At 34.4% G+C, this 22,625-nt stretch overlaps 2 protein-coding genes across 2 annotated transcripts; one reads left to right on the top strand and one right to left on the bottom strand.

The window, feature by feature from the left end:
- Positions 1–698: 698 nt before the first annotated feature.
- Positions 699–9,392, top strand: LOC126655648 (BTB/POZ and TAZ domain-containing protein 4). Its single transcript, XM_050349890.2, has 7 exons — positions 699–976; positions 1,254–1,510; positions 3,736–3,866; positions 4,295–4,358; positions 7,851–8,093; positions 8,440–8,753; positions 9,094–9,392. Exons 1-7 carry the CDS (start codon positions 964–966, stop codon positions 9,227–9,229), a joined length of 1,158 nt encoding a protein of 385 aa, XP_050205847.1. The 5' UTR covers positions 699–963; the 3' UTR covers positions 9,230–9,392.
- A 5,569-nt stretch (positions 9,393–14,961) lies between these two features.
- Positions 14,962–21,890, bottom strand: LOC126655643 (formin-like protein 6). The gene is made up of 4 exons (XM_050349885.2): positions 20,128–21,890; positions 19,816–20,018; positions 16,208–16,449; positions 14,962–16,119 (listed from the first exon to the last, which is right to left on the bottom strand). Exons 1-4 carry the CDS (start codon positions 21,621–21,623, stop codon positions 15,325–15,327), a joined length of 2,736 nt encoding a protein of 911 aa, XP_050205842.1. The 5' UTR covers positions 21,624–21,890; the 3' UTR covers positions 14,962–15,324.
- Positions 21,891–22,625: the final 735 nt, after the last annotated feature.

Raw genomic sequence — 22,625 nt, 5'->3', positions numbered from 1 at the left:
TTTCTCAACAAAAAAAACAAAAAAAAAATATGAGGAAAAAGATTTTATAAATATTCTATTATCTGAACACTTCAAATATTTGATTTTTTAAATTCAAAATTTAGTTTAATGATAGAAAGAAAAAGAGTTTTATTTGTCCATAATTAACATAAAAAATCTTTAAAATAAATTATAATTTTTAGCCTTTTTACGCATAAATTAGTCCTTAATAAATAAACAAAAAAAACTCTATCTAATTATTTTATAAAAACTTGTGTGTTATTGGTAAAATATTTTTATTATTATAATTTTTAAATCTATTATTGTTTTGAATATGGACAAATTTTATTATAAAAATACTTAAAACATTAAACCATATTTTTTTATTAATTAAAATAATTTTTTTATTATTTATTTCTTAGATCTAATTATCAAAATTTATAAAGTTGACGAATCAGACTGTGGATTTTCTTTTTTAATAATTGGAGAGGGAGAAGCGCTTGTGGAAAGAAATGAATCCACGACCTTGACAGTTTGATGTCCAACGCTTATACCATTTGAGTTATAACTCGTTGGTTGTGGAATTTATTTTTAACAAAAATATCTTTTTCAATTTGGCGATAATTATGAGTAGATAAACTATTTTTTCTTAAATAAAATTAATTCATTTTATGTAACAGATTTTGTATATATATATTCAGTTTAATTTCTCCATTTTGATTTAGGAGAGAGAGATAAAAGAAGGAAAGAGATCTCTCATCTTTGTAACCTCATCACCCTTTCTTATTCTTCTGTTTTTTTTTTTCTTCTGAATTTTGGGTGTAGGTGTGGAGAGAGATCTCTATTATTTTCTTTTTGTTTTTCAATTGATCTTTTTCTTGTTTGTGTTATTTTCTAAAATAAAATCAAGAAAATTAAATTATCCAAATTCTTGTTTCTTGAGGATAAAGACTCATCTTTCTTGATCTTTTCTTTTCTTTGCTTATGGAAAATGCAGGCATGTCATTTCTCGATTTCACCTTTTCTTTCGGATTCTCGTAGCATTTTTGTTTATATATAGAATCATTTTGCACGGAAAAGAAAACGCTAAAATGATGTATTCTTTAGAAATAAATTACAAATATAAAGTCTTAGTAATTTATAAATATTTTCAAAAATGGAAACGAGACGCTGAATTATGTAAAATTCGATAAGTTTATATGCAATATTATATAGATATTGAATTGTATATGTATTTTAAAGAAAGCTAATACATTAAATGTTGTAACAATTAGGGTTCATATTGGATCCATATGAAAAACCTGCCCTAGTTGACAAGAAAGAGCCACCATCGCCGCCTGCATTACCTTGTCCGGCGAGTACCAGTCATCACGGAAGAACGTTACCGGGAGAATACCGGAAAAGAGGACGTTTCTGTATGTATGACAAAGCAAAGAATACGTTGGAACGGTTGTTTGATGAAGGATATAGAGCGGATGTTACCATTATTACAGAAAATGGTGGCTCCATCTATGCACATGCCAATATTCTTGTAAGACATTCTTTAATGGCGAAATCTTCAAAAAAATACCAAACCTTTGTGATTTTTGCCAGTTATGACCAAACCTTTTAAAATTTCCAAATATAACCCGTTTTGGCAAATTATGTTCCTTTTATAGCCATTTTTAAATCGGTTTGATTTTTTATTGTGATTAAACCTTTTATTATGACATAATACGTAAAGATTTGGTATTTTATTGTGATTGAATATTTTTTAATCTTATATACATGGTTGTTATGTTGGCAAAAAAATCGGTTTTGATTTGAATTTGGCTATAAAAGGAACATAATTTGGCAAAACGGGCTATATTTGCGAATTTTAAAAAGTTTGGTCATAACTGACAAAAATCGCAAAGGTTTGGTATTTTTTGAGGGTTTAGCCTTCTTTAATTACCCATGATTTTTAGTATCCTGAAATTAATACATTCATTTTCCATAAGCATTTGAATTTATTTAAAATAAGATAGCCACAGAGACGAATTTGGATATTGATGATGGGTGTTACTATTCGCCGCCCCGTTTTACTTAACACAGCCCATGCAAAAGATATTTCTGCCCTTCTAGTAAAATTTTGAAAAAAAAATTCTCTCAACTTATTCGAATACATTCGAACAAATACATAAAAAGTCAATTAAAATGACGAACAACGAGTACAATTCGTCGGGTAACGAGTATCGACGTTCGAAAACAATTTGTTCCGACTTTTTCGAGATAAAAAATAATTTTTAATTTTTTTTTTCTATTTTTCCGGCGTCCCCTCCGCCTGAGGAGAGGACGCCGGACTTGACCGTCTCGACCGTCCCCTCCTGTGGAGGCGACGTGGGACTTCACTGTCCCCTCCTCAGGAAGGGACGTGGATCTCCCACGTCCCCTCCTGAAGAGGGGACGAACGGCGTCCCCTCTTCAGGAGGGGACGTGGGAGATCCACGTCCCCTCCTGAGGAGGGGACAGTAAAGTCCCACGTCCCCTCCTGAAGAAGGGACGAACGACGTCCCCTCTTCAGGAGAGGACGTGGGAGATCCACGTCCCCCTCCTCTGGAGGGGACGCCGTTTTCCGGCGTCCTCTCCTCTGGAGGGGACGTGAAAAGGGGACGTCCCTCCCAAAAAAACTGAAAAAAAAATATATTTATTTTGAAATTTAAAAAAAATATTTATCGGGGTTGTCGATTTTTATCTCGTTCAGAATCCGACATTGTCGTAGAATATGAGGTTGAATATGGTTGAATGAGTTGAGAGGATTTAGTTTTTTTTTTATGATTTGGTTTTCTATTCAAAAATTGAAAAGGGTAAAAGGGTAATGTGCCTGTGCGGTGTTAAATAAAAACGGGCGGTGTTTAGCAATCCAGTGATTTATCACGGAGCGGAGTGGAAAATTACTTTAAGTATGTTAAAGATATTCTAATTTAAATTTTAAAATATCTTTAGATGTAATTATAAGAATAAAATGAACAATACATTAATAAAAAGAGTTAAATAATTAATTTTATGCTATAATTTATATAATATATTAAGTAAGAAATTTAAAATAAAAGTGAGTATTAAGGCTCCACCTTTAATAATGAGAGTAGCTTGACCTCTGGTAATAATCAAATGAGTTCGAGTTGAAATAATTAACTTAAATAGAAAGAATATTTTGCTTATGGCTAATTGATGTTAATAGTCCCTTAACTTTCTTCTCTCTTTTATCATTTTTTTTTGATTCATAACACTACAAACTTTCAAATTTGATTTTCTTGCACTAAAAATCTATGGTACTAGTTTCTCTCTATTCCATCAATTTAAATGATGAGACAATGAGTTTAACGCCTTTGTCGGACTATATGAAAAATACATTTTTTCTTTAATCCATTTCATCTATTAAAATCAATGACGCTGATATCATAGATGATATGGCGCTTATGTGGCGTCACACCAGCCGACACTTATACGACGTTATATCACTTATGCACACATCATAGTTGATAAGGTGTTGATGTGGCTCCGTATAGTCTTAATATGCGTTATAGTTTTATTATTAATATTGGCATCCAACTCATTGTCACATTACCTAAAATTACGCAAACAGAGTCAAAATTGAGTTTTTTTGGGTGCGGTAAATTAAGTTGAGGAATTAAATTGTTACAATCAAAGAAAAATTACTGAGTTAAGAGAGAAAGAATAAAGTTTTCGAGGCAAATTACCCATTTTTTTCTTGACTAAAAATCTGGTCTTGTTAAGGGAATTGCTTCTCCGGTGATGAAAGGCATGTTAAAACAAGCAAAAGGTAGAGGTCGACAACGATCAATCTCAATTCGGGGCGTTCCTCACGACGCAGTTCGAGTTTTTCTTCGATTCTTATACTCTTCCTGGTATAACTACTACTCCATCTAGTCATAGCTCATATCTAGTTCTCCATTAGTTAAATCAAATTAATCGATCTATTTCGGTTAATTTAATTATTTAATTGGTTCAATTTTATTTTATTTTGGTTCAGTTCGGGTTAGAATTCTCAAAATTTGATCAACTGAATAAATTAAATTAACCGTATCAATATCTATCTATTTTTGATAATTACATTTTATATTTTTATAAATTTAACTAAACTAACCGGCCAACTTGGTCATGTCAGTTTTATATTTTTACGATTTTACTTAATTCAGTTAATTCGATCTTTTCGCCTAAATAAATAAGTAATTTAGTTAATTCTGTTTTGGTTAAATGTATCGTGTTTTGACCGAACAACCCGTTTAGTTCGCCCCTTTAGAGCTTAAGCGATGATTTTATGGTGTTTTTGCAGCTATGAGAAGGAAGACATGGAGGAATTTGTGTTGCATTTATTGGTACTATCGCATGTGTTTGTTAGTCTTGAAGGAGGACTTAAATGAACACACTTCTTTTATTTATATAAAAGTGTAATTAGTATACACTTAGCACTTTTTACTCAAACTTGCACACTCTCACGTACAGCACTCACTATTGCACACACACCACTTGCCTTTTCTCTTATGCTCTCATACATAAAATAGAAGCACCTTTACATATATATAGCCATGTATGGCGGTGAGAATTTTCTGGACTTTCCCTATTTTCTAGGTGTTTCTTTGATTAATCCTAGACATAGAAAAGACTAGAAAAATAGAGAACAAGGGAGTAAGTCGGTGATTTCATAACACTCCCCCTCAACGACTACTCCCGTGAAATATTTCCTGCTTACCTAACCAAGTCGCTTTCGCCTTTTGAATTCCAATGTCCATGTATTCCATCTTTAATTCTTCATGTGAAGCCGTCTCTTTAAATGTTGCAGACTCTTTCGCACTGTCGTGATCGACAAGTGCTATATTAGCATATTTAGGATTCGGCTTTCTTTGCCTTTCACTTCTTCTAAGTTGTATCTCACGCTCCACTGAGATTTCTTCTTGAATATCATCTTCAAGTTGGCTTGGTCGTTCTTCTTCCGGTGTCCGTTTATATACTCCTGTGCGCCACGGAGACTTAGCCCTTCTTGGGGATTGACTTCTTCTATTTTCTTCACTTGACTCCACTTCTCGAGTACTCTGCTCGATCACTATGTCTTCTTGAGACTTTTCTTGTAACCTCTCTTCTCTCTCTTTGGAGTCAGGAAGAACAATTCCTTGAGAAGACCACCACGAGGAAGTTTCATCGAATATTACATTTCTCGAAGTGTAACATTTTCCTGTATTTGGATCACAACACCTCCACCCTTTTCTTTCGTTGTCATACCCCACAAATATGCACTTCAACGCCTTCTTATCAAATTTGCTCCGCAAATGATCAGGCACAAAAACATAACACACACATCCGAAAACTCGAAAGTGACTTACAGTGGGTTTTATATTCTTCAGCTTCTCGTAGGGTGAAACAGATCCAATCGGCACTTGTGGTAGTCTGTTGATCACGTGAGCAGCTGTCTTCATACACTCTGCCCAAAACCGAGGTGGAACATTCTTCGCGTGTAACATGCTTCTACATGTTTCCGCTAGATGTCTATTCTTTCTTTCCGCCACTCCATTTTGTTGTGGAGTGTTTGGACAGGTCAACTGACGTCTTATTTTGCAGTCTTGCAAATATTTTGAGAACTCACGTGATGTATATTCTCCCCCATTATCGGTACGCAGACACCGAATTTTTTTACCAATTTCTTTTTCTACCGTCTCTTTAAACTCAATAAATTTTCGTAATGCCTCCGATTTTTCTTTCATAAAATAGACCCAAACGTACCTCGATAAATCATCAATGAAAGTAATCATGTACCGAAAGCCACTAATTGATGGATGCTTCACCGGTCCAAACACGTCTGAATGAATTAACTCGAGCGGCTCCTTCGCTCTATACTCGGAATCCTCATATGGTAACTGGTGCGCTTTTCCGAACTGGCAGCCAGCACATATAGTATCTTCTCGAACATTCAGTTGAGGAAGTCCCCTAAGTATAGACTTTTGCATCATCACCTTTAGCTTGTGATAATTAACGTGACCTAGACGTGCATGCCACAAGTCAACCGTCTCATTTTTCCTCATCTTGTCTGCGTATGCCGTTTGAGCAGACATCACGTAGACAGAATTTAGCCTTCGTCCCTCCATCAACGGCTTGTTTGGTAATCTCAAATTTTGATAAACCTTCACATCTTTGGGTCCGAACACTACGTAATTTCCCGAAGATGTGAGTTGCGACACTGATATTAGATTCTTCTTCATCCCTGGTACATGAAGCACATTTTTCAATGGTACTTCTTTGGAGTTGTATCGAGGCACTACCATTGTCTTACCGACGTGAGTGATAGGTAGCTTCGAATCATTTGCAGTAACTACGACTCGTTCTCCCTTATACTCCGACATGCTTAGAAATTTCTTTTTATCTCCACTCATATGATTTGAGCATCCGGAGTCTAAAATCCAATCATTATCATAATTAATAATGTTATCACTCACCACAGCAGATGCTTGAAAATCTAACTCCTCCTCGGTCTCCACCTGTGGGTGTGTGGATGCCACATTTCCTTCAACTTTTCTATACCAACAGTCGCGAGCATAGTGACCTCGTTTGCCACAAACGAAACATTGATTATTTGTACGTCGTCTCGTCTCCTCTCGTCGATCATTGTTGGTTTCTCGTTGAGCTCCCCCTTGTTTCCAGCTCCTTCTTTCTTGTTGTCTACGCCAATTTTCTTGCATTGGCCTCCCTCCGTTGTTGGATCTCACACTTTGTGGATCCTTACTATTTTTACTACTGAAGAGGGCTCTCTCCTCTTCTTTAATTGAGGTTTTAGACATTTGCTTGTCTAATTCCTCTTGATTTGCCAAGACATTTTCTAACTCATTCAAAGTTGGTTCTTTTGACCATCCACGGGTTGCCGTCACAAGAGCATTAAACTCTGGACGTAGCCCGTGAGTGATTATTCTTCTCATTCGTGTCTCCGTGATTTTATTTTCAGGATCCAACTTTGAAATTTCTTGGCATAACGATTTAACTTTAGAGAAGTATTGACTCACCGTTAAATCTTTTTGTGATATCGATAATAACTCATTCTCGAGTTGTTGGAGCTTGGCATCATTCTTCCGAGTGTATACTCCAGCAAGAGTGTCCCACGCCTCTTTGGGCGTTTTTGCGTCCTTGACATGTTGCAGCAAGTCATCCTCCACTGATATCGATAAAGCATATAAAGCTTTACCAGCCCTGACCTTCCACTTTTTAAGGTCATCCTGACTTGTCGGGGGTGTAGTTTCACTCCCTCCGACGATCTCCCAGAGATCTTGACCGAGCAAATAAAATTGCATACGAGTACTCCATGTGCTATAATTATTAGCATTGAGTTTTTCAAGGGTACTCACCGATGTTGAAAAATCCGCCATTTATTTGGTTATTTCTCTAATTAACCAAATCGCTTGATCCCTGACCAATACTCTGCACGGTCCCTGACTGCGTGCTAGCGATGTTCCAACGTAATACGATCCCGGATCGCTTGCTCGACCTTTGCTCCAACGGGTCCCTAATCGTCCCGCTCTGATACCACTTGTTAGTCTTGAAGGAGGACTTAAATGAACACACTTCTTTTATTTATATAAAAGTGTAATTAGTATACACTTAGCACTTTTTACTCAAACTTGCACACTCTCACGTACAGCACTCACTATTGCACACACACCACTTGCTTTTTCTCTTATGCTCTCATACATAAAATAGAAGCACCTTTACATATATATAGCCATGTATGGCGGTGAGAATTTTCTGGACTTTCCCTATTTTCTAGGTGTTTCTTTGATTAATCCTAGACATAGAAAAGACTAGAAAAATAGAGAACAAGGGAGTAAGTCGGTGATTTCATAACATTTGTTGTTCCTGATTTGAAAAATATATGCATTCACAACTTAATCCGAGGTTTTCTTACAACTGAAAACGTTGTAGACATTCTTCAACTCGCATTATTATGCGATGCTCCTCGGCTTAGCCTCGTATGTCATCGCATGATTCTGGCCGACTTCCGGGAAATCTCGACGACTGAGGGATGGAGGGCCATGAGACAGAGCCACCCTGTGCTTGAAGAAGAACTTGTTAACTCCATGGTTGATGAAACCAATGTAAGATTTTCATATCATATAAATGGATTGATAATTTTTAGTGTGCCAAATGTTTTTCTAATGTTTAACTTCGGTAACAGAATTTTAATTCGTATCAAAATGGTATCAAAATTCGATTAGTTTTTGCACCCTTCTAACCATATTAGTTGTTATTTCATCCGCGTAACATATTATAGAGTACAATCTTACCGATCACTACATTAACTTATATTGATATAAAAATATATAATATTTTATTGGATTAAGTCCATAAAAAAATCACGACATTTACACAAAATTTCATTTTAATCACGACTTAAAAAAGTTGCTATATAAAAACTAAATAACATTCAAGTTTATTTTGCAGAGGCAAAAAGAGAGGAACAGAAAATCAAAAGAAAGAAAAATCTACCTACAACTATACGAAGCAATGGAGGCTCTTGTTCATATTTGCAGGGACGGTTGCAGAACAATCGGACCGTACGATAAAGACCTGAGAAATAGCCAGTCGCCTTGCAATTACGCCGCATGTAAGGGACTCGAGCAGCTCGTCCGCCATTTCTCCACCTGCAAGTTACGGATCCCCGGCGGTTGCGTCCATTGCAAGAGAATGTGGCAGCTTTTTGAGCTTCATTCTCGTCTTTGCGCCGATTCTGATGCATGCAGAGTACCTTTGTGCAAGTAAATACTAATTTATCTCATCTTCATTAAATATAACTGAATCCCTTATACAGAGATTTAGCTATATAATACTTAAATATCATATTAGTTTTTTACAGTTATTAATTAAATTATTTACATAATAGTAAAAACTAATTTTTCATTTTTTCTCATTTAGAAAAATTTCAGATGCATTTATACTTACATGGACGATAGAAATAGAATATTTTGTCAGCATACTATATAAGCTTTAAAAAAATATCAAACAATATATTTTCATCTTCTAAATATAGATATTTTTTAGTCATATAAAATGGCATGAACAATTGTAATCATAGAAATATTAATTTGTGTTTGTCAGGAATTTCAAGGTGAGGATAAGAAAGCAAAGCAAGAAAGATGAGATTAAGTGGAAAATACTTGTGAAAAAGATAAGCAAAACAAAAAGAATTGGAGGGTCGCCATTCTTTTCATCACCAATTTCCTCATATTCTTGATCAAAGTCAATATTAATTTCAGAGTGTAAATTTGTTGTATCTCTCTCTCTATGTACAAGTTAGGAACAATATTAATTGAAACATTGTTAGGTTTTTCAAAAACAAATCAATCCGATTGATAAACATAATTTGGTTATATTTGAAAGTATAGACATTTTCACAATTTTAATTCGGTTTGATCTTGGCGTTAAAACTTTTTTACTTTAATTTTAATACAAATAGAACCAGAAAATTCACGGAACTTGATAGTTTGGTTTAGAAAAATTAAAATTATTAGCATATTTATTTGTTTGATTTGAACTAAATATACAAACTCTAAATATAAATAATATGAAACAATATTTTTCTCATGCCTTGAGAGGAATTTTTGGCCTCTATTTATAATCTCTCTTGACCTAAAATTCACAGCTTTCCTCCGCCATAAGTGAAGATTATAAATAGATTCGGTGGCAATCTCGATTTTTTTGAAAATAAAAAATAAAAAACACTATTATAAAGATTAAATTGGTGCAGCCAACAAATTTTAGTCCAATCAATTCATTTAATGGTCGAACCAATCAAGTAAATTTACATAAAAGAACTAAACCTCCTTTGTATCTGGCGATTAAAGATTGGACCAAACATTCAAGAGGTATTTTGTTCCAGAGTATTTATAACATGCAATTATGCCATGTCATATTTACAATAAATTATAAGTAGTTGTGATAAAAAAATTAATTATATTTATTTTTTTAATTATTAAAAATTATTTAGGCTTAACGGCAAAAAAAATCCAAACCTTTACGACTTGTTGCAATTATATTCAAACCTTTTAATTTTTACAATAATATTCAAATTGCATTATTTTATTGCAATAATATTCAAATTGTACTTTTTATGTGATTTTTTTTTTGAGTTTTTTGCCATTTTTTGGGAGTTTTACTATATTATTATACATCAAAACATAATAATAGCCTAATATCTTAATTGAAAACAACAAGTTTAGCCATCAATTTGACTATTATTGCTATAAAAATGCAATTTGGATATTATTACAACAAAAAATGCAATTTGAATATTATTGTAAAAATTAAAAGGTTTAAATATAATTGAAACAAGTCGTAAAGGTTTGAGTTTTTTTTACCATTAGGCCAAAATTTATATAGCTAATGTACAATTAATTTGTTGTAGTTGCATTGAATTAATTTTTCTTTGTTCCATCATCTAGTTAATAGGATTTTACTTAGTTAATGATGCTCAATTTTTTAATTTACTATTTCAAAATTTTAGTATATTATTATTTTTAAAAGTAATTTTATGATCAGATTGCTCATTCTCATATATAAATAAATTAAAATTTACTTTAAATTTAATTAGTAAACTAAATTATTTATCATAATCTTCTGCAGTTTCTAAATGTTTGCTATTGGCATTACTAATTGAGTGCATATCCTGCACTATTGATCTTCTAGCTCTAGAAAATCTTCACGGATAGAAACACTTGTTTTTTTGGATTGGGATTCCCTCAAGTTCAAAATGAATTTAGGGTATCATGTTTATAATCTACACCGTTCATTGTGTAAAATGAACGGGATATCAAAAGGTAGAATTTTAATCAAATTAATCTACACCGTTCGTTTTACAATGTACGGTGTAGATCGTAAACATGACCCTCTCAAATTCATTTGAACTTGAGGGAATCCCAATCCGTTTTTTTTTATCGAAAGATAGGAATACTTCACTTGGGCATTTTTACAAGGCCTAATTACTGAATACCCACTTACCTTTTAATTTTTTGACAACTCAAAGTCCCTAATTAATTAGGGTTACATTTCAAAACCCTATACGGCCGATTAATATAAAAAGATGTTTTCTTATATAAAATCATCAACACATTGCTAGAGTGGTACGGTTCACAAAATAATTTGGGCAGATCACACTCTGAGAATGAATAGTAATAGTTTTGAAGGGTGGAATGAATTACCAACCGAAACAATTTGGTTGATTATGGAAAAATTACTCTTGATAGACAATATTCAATTGGCGGCGGTTTGCAAGAATTTCAGATATGCTTTCATGAATCTACGCACCAAGTTCAAGCACTGTAATGATCCGGTACCGTGGGTTTTGATGACCAATCGACGCGATTCATCCAATGATTATTTGAATTTCGTTCGAATTTCAACTCAAAGAAGGCTCAAGATCAAGATTGATAAAAAATTTGAACATCAATTCGATCTTCCTTTGTGCTCCAAAAAGGGATGGTTACTTGTGGCTCACGACTCTAACTATAATTACAGATCAAGTAATGTTTATGACTCAAATTCTCTGTTTTTACTTAATCCAATCACCAAGGAGAAAATCTTGATGCCTAAAATGCACGTAAAACTTGACAAATTCGCTATTTCAGTCGTCGACGGAAAGCCCAAATATGTGGCGCTTGCTAATCTGTTTTGTGGAGGTGAAGTTAGTATACTTATTGTACGAATATGTCGCGTTGGAGATGATTCTTGGACAAAAGTTTGTCGTTTTACAACTAATCTCCACTTCAAGAAATGTATCTCGTCTCTATGTCTAAACGGAGAGAAAATTTACTGCGTTGATGAAAGAAACTGGGTTTATATATTTGATATGAAAACCCGGAATTGGAAAAGTGAGCATATGGAAATACCATTACCATCGATTGACGAAAACATTGGAACAAAAGTCACAGAGTGCGATGATAAAGAGATTCGTCGAGTGGACTATTGCTACAAATATTCGCATAAAATGACACGAAAACCGGAGGACAAATTGGACTTAACATTCTACAGATTAAATGAGGACAAGATGGATTGGGAGATACTGTCTAAAAGTGATATTAAGGATACATCATGGAGCATTGGACATTACCATTATTCGTGTTTGGCTAAAGGGAAACCAATAATCTACTTTATCAGTAAAGAAGATCATTTTCTTGTTTCCGATATTTATAAGCCGATTCCAAAGGAGGTTCATATTCGACACTTCGTCACTCGCGAGAACAATCTTATCCCCGATTATGCCATAGGGACCGAGCTCTTTTGGTTTGACATGTAGTTGGATGATAAGATCTATTCCATTCTTTTAAGAATGACAAACTCAAAGAAACACTCGGGGAGTTTTTGGGTGTTCGCTCTGACAATCAAGTCAAGTCAGTATAAGAGGATAGGAGAAGATAGAGGCAAAAGAGAGGAGAGAGATATTTTAGTGTTTGGTTACCTTGCTCGTATTACTCTTGATCGGGTTTCTCTTAATCGTGATATCTTGCTGGGGTTACTCTTGATCGTGTTATCTTATTCGGGTGAATACTTTTTTGCCTTTGTTCATGGAATGTTTCATTATCAATTTCTTTTTTTCTAATTTCTTTGCCCGAGAAAATAATGGAGCACTTTTTTTTCTGCTATACAAAAAAATGAACACTATTCCATTTTGCTTTTAAAAATCTAATCTGAAAAAAAATTATAGTAATTTCTTGTTAATATCATATATAAACTCTTTGCCTGTGAGTAGCTTCAATCTAAATTATCTAATAGTTCTCCTACAAAATGTACATGTCCTACAATGGCAAACCTGAAACTGCGACGCCTGATCCTGAGATGTGGATCACACAAGGCATATTAGCATGGCGTACTTCTCCTGTTTGAAAATGAAATTCTATATTCTATAGATACAACCGGAATCAAAATAAATAAAGAGATCGAAGCACATGACACAATTCTGTGATTTTCTTGATAACGAGAAACCCCGTTGCTCATTTGCTCTTTTTTATCCGACGAGAAGTCGTTGATCGAAAAATTGATGCACCAACGGATGCCATGCCGTTGATTCAATCGAATACAAATAAGAATCTGCAATTTTAAAGTATGAGCAGAATAAGAGTTGTAATATTTGAACATTAGTTAGCTAAAATCAATTACAAAGTAAAATACTCTTTGAACAAATTTTAGATGATTGCAGTGGGTCAATATCATATTACAATATTTTTATTTTATTTTATTTTAAATTAAAAAAAATCACCAGAAACTAGAATCGGACAGAAACTGGCTTGTTTCAATTTCCCTTGAATCGTTAACCAGCGGTTCTAAACCAAAACTGTCCGATTATGAACCGTGGCACCCTTATTCGGAGGTAATTAATCTTCAGGAAAAAATTTGACAACTCGCAATCCTTAATTGATTAGGATTACTTTTACAAACCCTATACGGATTACTATAAAAAGATGTTTTCTTATGCATATATATAATCATCAACATACTGCTAGCTAGGTTCACAAATTCACAGGATAAGAATGGATAATAATAGTTTTCACGGGTGGAAAGAACTGCCAGTGGAAACAATTTGGTTGATTATGGAAAAACTACACTTGATAGATAATATTCGATTAGCGGCGGTTTGCAAGGATTTTAGATATGCTTTCACGAGTCTACCTACCAAGCTCAAGCACTGTAATGATCCGGTACCCTGGATTTTGATGATAAACAAAACGAATTCAAGCGACGATTATTTTGATTTTATTCGAATTTCGACTCAGACGAAGCTCCAGATCAAGATCGATAAGAAATTTAATCATATATCCGATGTTCCTTTACGCTCCAAAAAGGGATGGTTACTTGCGGCGCACGACTCTAACTATAATGACAAAACTAGTAAATTTTATGGCTTCAAATCTCTGTTTTTACTTAATCCAATCAATAATGAGAAAATTTTGATGCCCGAAACCGACTCAAAAATCTACGGATTTGCTATTTCAGTTGTCGACGGCAAGCCTAAATTTGTAGTACTTGCTGATCTATATCAGAACGGTGAAAATAATACAATTATTCTACAAATATGTCGTCCGGGAGATAATTCTTGGAAAAAAGTTGGCGGTTTTAGCTCTAATCTCCACTTCAAGGACTTGAAGTCTTTGTGTGTAGTCGGAGAGAATATCTACTGCGTTGATGAAAAAAGATGGGTAAAAATATATGACATGAAAACGAGGAGTTGGAAAAATAAGCCTATGGAAATACCATCAAATGACGAAACCATGGTAACGGGAATCGCGGAGGGCGATAAAGATATTCGTCGAGTGGACTACTGCTTTACATATTTGCAGAAGAAAACACAAAAACGAAAGAAGAAATTAGACTTGAGATTTTATAGATTAAATGAGGACAAGATGGCGTGGGAGATATTGTCTGAAAGTGATATCAAAGATACGTCATGGTGCGTAGGATATTTCTCGTCGTGTTTGGCTAAAGGGAAACCGCGCATCTACTTTAGTGATGAAAATGTTTTATTTGTTTCGGATATTTATAAGCCGATTCAGAAGGACACTGATGTTCGACACTTCTTCACTCGCCGGAATAATCCTATCCCCGATTACGGCTACAGCGACAAGCTCTTTTGGTTTGACATGGAGTTGGATGATAAGATCTATTAGTCGTCTGTAAAGAATAACAAACGTCAAAGAACACCGGAGGAGTTCTCCGGTGTTCGCTCTGACAGAAGTCAATGTACGTGGGAGAAGATAGACTAGAGATATATTTATAGTTTGGGTTACTTAGCTCGTATTACTCCTGACCAGGTTGCTTCTATTCGGGTTATCTTGCTCGGGTTACTCTTGATCGTGTTATCTTGTTCGGTCAAGATTTTTTCGCATTTTGTTCATAGAATGTTTAATTATCAATTCCTTTCTTTTTAATTTATTTGCTGGACAAAATAATGCATCACTTTTCTGCTCTACAAAAAAATTGAATACTATTTTATTTTGCTTTTAGATATATTCTGAAAAGAATAATAGTGTTTTCTTGTTATTATCATATATAAACTCTGTGCCTGTGAATATCTTCAATTTAATAGTTCTCAGTACAAAATGTGCATGTCCTACAATGGCAAACCTGAAACTGCTTCTGTGAGCTTGGACTTTCTTGATAATGAGAAACCCCGTTGCTCATCTGCTTTTTTTTCTCCGTCATTCTCGTCATTGATCGAAAAATAGATGCACCGTGCGCCATGCTGCTGATTCAATCCAATATGAGGCTTCTAATAACTCTTTCAAGTATATGGTAGTTTGGCTAATTTCCTACAGCATTAAATTCTGTATAGACAGGGTTTTACGGCGAAGAGCTTTCCTCGTCGGAACTCGTATCTTGTCTCACGTTGTATCTGTTGAGAACCGGCAGTGATGCGGTTGCAGATATCCGGAAAGATCGAGCAGAGCCCACCATTGTTGTATCCTGCATATTTCTTACTTCTTTGCATACATGGTCCAATATATTCAGGAAATCTCTTACAATCATGAAAATCCTGAACGGATGGGCTCCCTCCTTCGCTGCATCCCCATGAAAATATTCTGTGGCCTCTTTCACAAGCGATAAAGCCTTTCGTTCATCACCTTTGATTCTAGTAATTTCCTCTTCAGCCTCTCTTAGAAACAGCTTCATTGAGTTAAAAAAATTCCCTTGCATTTCCGGCTTCTCATACTGCAAAACTGATCTTACCTTTTCAAGTCCCATTTCGAGCTTCAACACGTAGCTACTTAAGACATCAGAGTCCATTCCTGCTGCCTTCTTCACATTGCTGAGGTCTCTACTCAGACCAGACACAACCTGCAATCCTTGCTTTTTGAAATCTTCCTCCCGAAACTTGAAGTCTCTACCACCCTGAGGAATCCCATTTCCGACATCAGTATTTGAGCCCTCGGATCTGATGATTTCCTGAACGACAAAGTGGAGCAATGTTGTCTTCCCATCTGTTCCCTTTATATCCACAAGTTTTAAGAGTGTCTCGAGTTTAAATGCTTTAGCATCTCCGCGGTTGGTGCCAACATTCATCCGGTTTCCTGTTCTCAGAACAGCCTCGAGGAGTTTTAGAAACAGCCGACTGTTCTTCAGTTCCTCACTTGCTTCCTGACAAATACATGATGCGAAGAAATTTTTTAAGGATTCTAATTATTAAAAGAGTTGGCTCATCAGCAGTAAACTTGAGTCAACTTACCTCAAGGGTTTGAAATGATTTCCTCAAATATTTTAGTTCTGTTTCAAAATTGGCTCTGTACAGCATGGCTTCAACTCTTCTAAAGGCGAACGGAATATCAAGTACTGCCTTGAGAAATCGCTCTGCAGACCCTAGTTTGGAGGTGTCACCACTATACTCTCGAAGTTTTATTTCTTCCTCTTTGGTTGGAGCCATCTTGACAAGAGTTTCCAAAAGCTCAGCACCCAAGCTTTCTGGATTACCTGTAGAAACCAAAAGCAGAACACATGGGATATTAGCAAACTGAAAGTTAGGATTCTTTCGGCAGCTTTCCAATTTCCGCATGCAAGCTATAGAAGTAAAAGAGAAAAAGCTATGTGATACATGAACCGAAGTGCAACTGCATGACTATTATTGTTGCCTGGGCTATTTGTCTTTCAGTTTCAGGTCCAGTGAATACAGGATTTAGTTAAGATTTATGAAGAAAAAGTCAAAATAAGATCAAGGTCCTTGATTCCTTGTATTATGATTGTATTGAATCAAGAGAATTCTCTAAATTTTGTCGATCTCTTGTAGTTTCAGCTATCCTAAGATGCATTCCTACTTGTTACGAAATTATAATACATAGTTTGATATCGTGTTACGCCGTATATGTAACTATGCATGGTCTACTTTTGTGAAATCTAGGGTAGTAAACAAACTCACCCTGTATACTTCTTCTATGATAACTAAAGCTTGGTACTTACTGCTGCTATGATTAGATATTGCATGTCCTCTTATATGATAATTTAATGATAATGCATACACTTAAATAATATAGTGATATGCAGCATTTAGCAGCAGCATGTGTCAGCAAATCTTGAAACAAAGATGTCCTTTTCTTCTAAATGTTGATAGAGGCAATTTACAGTACTACTTCGATTAGATTAATGAACAAACAACATATGTAGCTTCTGACGTTTGTCTATGGCATCATTTCAGAAATATGAAGGTGAGTTGTCTCGGAAAAGAATTGAATAGAGCTACAAAAGATAATTTTAAGAGCTAATTGATCACAAATTTGAATTAATTGATAAAAAATTAGACTGATGGATAGAAATTAACAAGTTCTGGGGCTATTAACAAAATAAAAGGTTAATTTTGGTGTTAAATACCCATCGCGTACGAGTTAAGGGGCAAATTGTTATTTAACTCAATGTTAAATCTAGAAATATGGAAAAACTGCAAACCAAGAGCATATGATCTTATCTAGTTTTGTGTTTTGTGAAATTGATGACAAATTTTGACATGTGGAAGTTATGAATTTAAGTGTTTGAAAAAATTAACTCAATGACATTCTGATTTGATTGGAAATAAATTAGAGTGATCAACAAGAAACTCCAACTGTTTAATTCGACGTACAAGCATAATGACTTTAAAAATGTCTTACTGAATTTAAGGGAAGACAGGTTTCTAGGAGAAAATTACTATGATGATGATGATTCCTTTACAGTTTACATATTTTTCACTAGAACTATCTTATTTTAGCAGTCATCTTTAGGGAAAACTTAACACAATGATGCATATGGTATAATACTGCTTAAATCTTTAATTTACATCTTCCATGAGGAATGATGATGACTTCAAAATTAAGGTCCTTAACTATAATTTATGTTTCCAAACTTTGTTCTTCGTTTTCAATTTCTAGGCATAATTTAAGAAACAATTTATCACATTGTACTACAAAATACCTAATTGCATCATGAAGGGTAAAAAAAATTAGGAGTTACTAAACTCTAGGCTAATATCAAAAGGAGTACTCGAGATTGATTTTTTTCTTTAAGGTTATTGAACTTTAATCTGTTAATCACCGGTTGGTAATTTAATAAAATTTAACCAAAAACTGATGTGGAACTGGAATACATGAGTGACATGCCAAGAGTGACGTGGACATTTTGTTTATTAAGAGGTGATGCAGTCCGTATTCCGGTTCCACATCAACTTTTTTGGTCAACTTTTTTTTGAAATACTCCTTCCGTCCCACTTTAGAAGTCTCATTTGACTTTACACACAAATTAAGAAAATATTAATTATTCTTGTTTTTCATGTTTTTTCATGTTTTGCCCTATTAATGATAGTGGAATTTTCCATAGAACTCTTTTAAAATGACTAAAATAAGGGTAAAATAGGGTATTCAATGGAAAAATATTCTAAAAATAGTAATGAGACTTTTTAAATGGGACATCCCAAAATGGAATATGGGACTTCTTAAACGGGACGGAGGGAGTACCATTTTGTGATCATCAAATTGAAGTTCAGTAAGTTTAAAGAAAAAAATCAATTTTGAATACCTTTTTAAAATTAGGCCAAAGTTGAGTAATCTCGATGTTTTTAACCCGAACTTTTGGCATGAATTGCCTGAAAAGGACATAGAACTATATATTTCTATAAAAATATGAAGAGTATTTATATTTAATCCTTGGTGACAATAAATAAGAGATCATTTTTGGTCTCAAACTCAAAAGATTGATGAGTAAGCAAATTAATTACCCTATATTTGGGCAAGAATCAGCATCTGCTGTTAGTCCTATGTTGCTTCTGTCTAATTCCAAACTCTCTTTATTCTATTCACCCTCTTTTCTTCCTGGTGAAGTTTAGGCTAGGCCCCCTCCATACTTTTGTTTACTGTGACTTTAATTTTTAATAAAGAATAATAAAAAAATTGCACATTTGATTGTTAATTTAATTATTCTCTCAAAAGGCAGTTAATTCTTCAATATTTTTAATATACATATATTTAGGATTGTAAACGAGTTAGAACACTCGCAAGTTACTTGATATCGACTCGAAAAAACTAGAGTCGAGCTCGAGTTTCATCTCGAGCCGAGATCAAAAATTTCAATTAAAGAGCCTTGTGAGACTCGCGAGTCAAAACGAGACTATTACACATTTAAAATAATATTTTTTATTATTATTATATTAGCCTTTTATACCTTTAAACTTAGACGTATATCAAATTAACTGGTTAAATTATACTCCCTCCGTCCCACTCTAATTGACAAAATATGAAATTTTTGGTGTCCCATTCTAATTGGCAAAACTAAAATAACTATAATTTTCCTTTAATTTTCTATCTTTACCCTCATTTAAAGTCATGTCTTTTATGGAAAAATAGTGAATATTTAATGAAAATTTGACTAATATACTAATAGTATTAATTAGCTCTATTATCAATAGAAGAGTATACAAGCAACTCTCTGTGTCATTTATTAGTTTGTATTGATTATTGTAATTTAGTTATTTTGTCAATTAGAGTGTGACGGAGGGAGTATATTTGATAATAAAACAACTTTAAAGTACATTAAATATGCTAATTTTTTAATATTTAATTTTATTTTGATTTAATTTAAGTCGAGCTTGAGCTCTAGTATCTCGGATATTATCCGAGCTCAAGCTCGATCTTTTAAGTTTATTCAAACTTATATAACACACTCAGACTCGGTCTTGACATAATTTGGCTCGGCTCGACCCGTTTACACCCTCTACATTACATATACTTAAAATCTAGCTATAAGATAAAATTAAATACTTTAGAAAATTAAAGATATATAAATAATTAATAGTAAAAGGAAAAGAAAATAATTACTTACCATCTAAAAGTGCTTCAGAAACTTCATCTCTGGTAACATTTAGTGCTCTTAACAGAATGGCTATGTTCTGTGATTTCTTGGGATCCAAAACTCTGTTTTCTTGCTCAACAACAGATAGACCAGATCTTCTCGTTGTGGGCTCTTTTTGAACTGAATTTGTTGAATTGCACCCAAATAGACTCTCCATCATATCCTCATTTAATCTACCAAAAATGAATCAAAACAATAATAAAAAAAACTTATAAAAATGAATATAAATGGGTAATTTAATAGATTTCAGAAATTGTCAGCAATAATTATGAGTTCACGTACTGGAAAGAACTGGATTTAAGCTGGTCCCAGACTGTTTCTCTGTCTGAAGTTGCTCTCACTTTGTCCCAATGTAATGGTTTTAATTTTGGTTTTCCTCCGTCTTGTTCCTCTGTATCAGTTTTCTCGGATGAACTGACCCTTTTATTTACACTCTCTGCACTCAACGGTGTCGTTTCAGTCTTGGAAACGGCGCCGGTTAACTGTTGCTTGGACGACACGGTGCTAGGTTGAGAGAATACACTAGCTGTTGCTGTTTCAGAGGACCCTGTTTTGCTCTGTGTTGACAGGATTGTCATCGGTGGTGGTGGAGGCGGAGGAGGAGGAGGTGGAGCTGGAATTTTACTTGGTTGTTGTTGTGGACTGCTTATTGATCGGAGAATTGCCATATTTGGCGGTGGCGGTGGAGGAGCTGAGAATTTTGTTCGTTTCGGCAAATATGAACTGATTGGCTCAATATTCAAAGCTCTTTCGTGTGGTGGTAGAGGAGGCGGCGGCGGTGGTTGCTTAATTGATGGAATGATAACATGTTTCATTTCCGGCGAAGAAACTGAAGACAATCTCGACTTAGGAGAAGTCCTTTTAGAATGAGGAACAGAATTACCATTACCATTAACAGCCTTACCGGAACTGGTGTTACTAATAGTCCGCGACAGCGGCACAACCGCGGCGGCGTAATAGTTATCATCGTTGCTGATTAACGAGCCTTGCGGCGTATAAAAAGCAGTCCCGTGGCTCTCTTCATCAGAAGAAGAATTTTCATTCTCATTCACATTCTCATTCTCGTGTCGAGATGACGGCGGCCTTTGTAACGGCGGAAGCGGTTGCAAGTCAGGACTAGGTCGATACCGATCGGATCTCTTGACGGAATTAAGTTTCCGATAAGGTGAATGATTCGCAGCAGATTCATTTGTTGTCGCAGTTGGTACGTGAATTTCACCGGATGTTCTTCCCGGTTGTACAGTACCCATATAAAGAAGACTAGAAGACGGTACTACTGACTCATCATTGAATCTTCCGGAATTACCGTTATCGTTAGCATTACCGGCGACGACGAGTTTCTGAGTGTCGGTTGAGTGTTTAACACGGTGACGGTATAAAAAAAATGCGAGACCGGACAACATGCCGAGAGTAACAATCCCAACTGAGATTGCAATCGCAACTTTTTTAGCTGGTTTAGCCGGCTGTGTTGCTGTCGGAATAGGTGCATTAGTTCCATTAGCCGGTGAGGATGACGTGGATGGTGATGAAGGTGACGGTTGTTGTTGAGTTTGATCTGGGTTTTGTCCATTTGGGACTTCGGGGAAGAAAGGCTGGTCAGGAGGTGGTAGAATTGTCGGCGGAGGCGGAGGAGAAGTGTCGGGCGGTGGAACTGAAGCGACGGGGAACAATGGCTGGTGAAGAATTCTTCGTTGAAATGATGATGATAGTGACAGTGATGAGAGAATTAATAAAAAGAAAATGAAATGATGAGGGTGATGGTGACCACAAGGTTTCATGGTGATAAATTTGGAATGGTGGTTCTAAATTTGTTGCTGTTCTTCTTCTTGTTTTCTTGGCCTAAATTCATTTCTGTGATTCTTTTTTTCTCGGGTTTTGTTTGGTTGGAGAGAAAAGAAAAGAAAAGGTGAAGAGAAAAAGAATGCAGAGTGTGCGTGTATGAGTGTATGAAGGGAAGGTTCTTTTGGGTGCAAGATCTGGATGCTCCTGCTGCTGACGTTAGCGTTAAAGGCTAAAGCTGCGTTTTTTCTTCCCCCGTCGCTCTCTTTTAACATTTCATTTAATTCTTTAATCATATGATTTCTTGGAGTATTATCATAATCTTCTTTTTTTGGATTTACATTTGAAGGGTTATATTCAATAAAATAAATTGTGATATAAAAAAAAATTAATTTATCCTAATAGTATTATATTATCTACTCATATAATTTAAGACAAAAAATCTACTTTTTAATATGTAGTACAAATTTGACTAAATATCAAATAAAAAAATATAGAGAATAACATTTATTATCTCAATAATGAATTTTAAATAAGAGTGATATCGAAAAATTAATTTTAAAATTAGTTATTTATAATAAATGGACACGAGTTTTGAAAAATTAACTACTCCTTTCGAATTTATAATATTTATCGCATTTGGCCATTTTATATGAATTAAAAAATTAATAAATATATATTAATTTGTATATATTTTTACTAAATTATTTATATTAATTACCATTGTTTTTATATTTGAATAATTTTTTTAATCTTATTAAATTATTGAATATTAAAGGTAAATATAATTTAATGCTTTTTTAAAATTGTAAAATTATAGACTAAAAAAAATTTAAATGCGATAAATATTATAGATCGGAGTGAATATAAAAAATTGGACAACATTTGGATCAATGTTACTAATACTAATAATTAAAAAATATGATTAATACAGTTAAAAACATTTATCGCATTAAGCTAAATAAAACACATTGAATGAAACGTGGAAATAAATAAATGGC

This window comes from Mercurialis annua, linkage group LG7 (assembly GCF_937616625.2).
Source record: "Mercurialis annua linkage group LG7, ddMerAnnu1.2, whole genome shotgun sequence".
Classification (NCBI taxonomy): Eukaryota; Viridiplantae; Streptophyta; class Magnoliopsida; order Malpighiales; family Euphorbiaceae; genus Mercurialis; species Mercurialis annua.
This window is presented reverse-complemented; position numbering and strand designations above follow the sequence as displayed.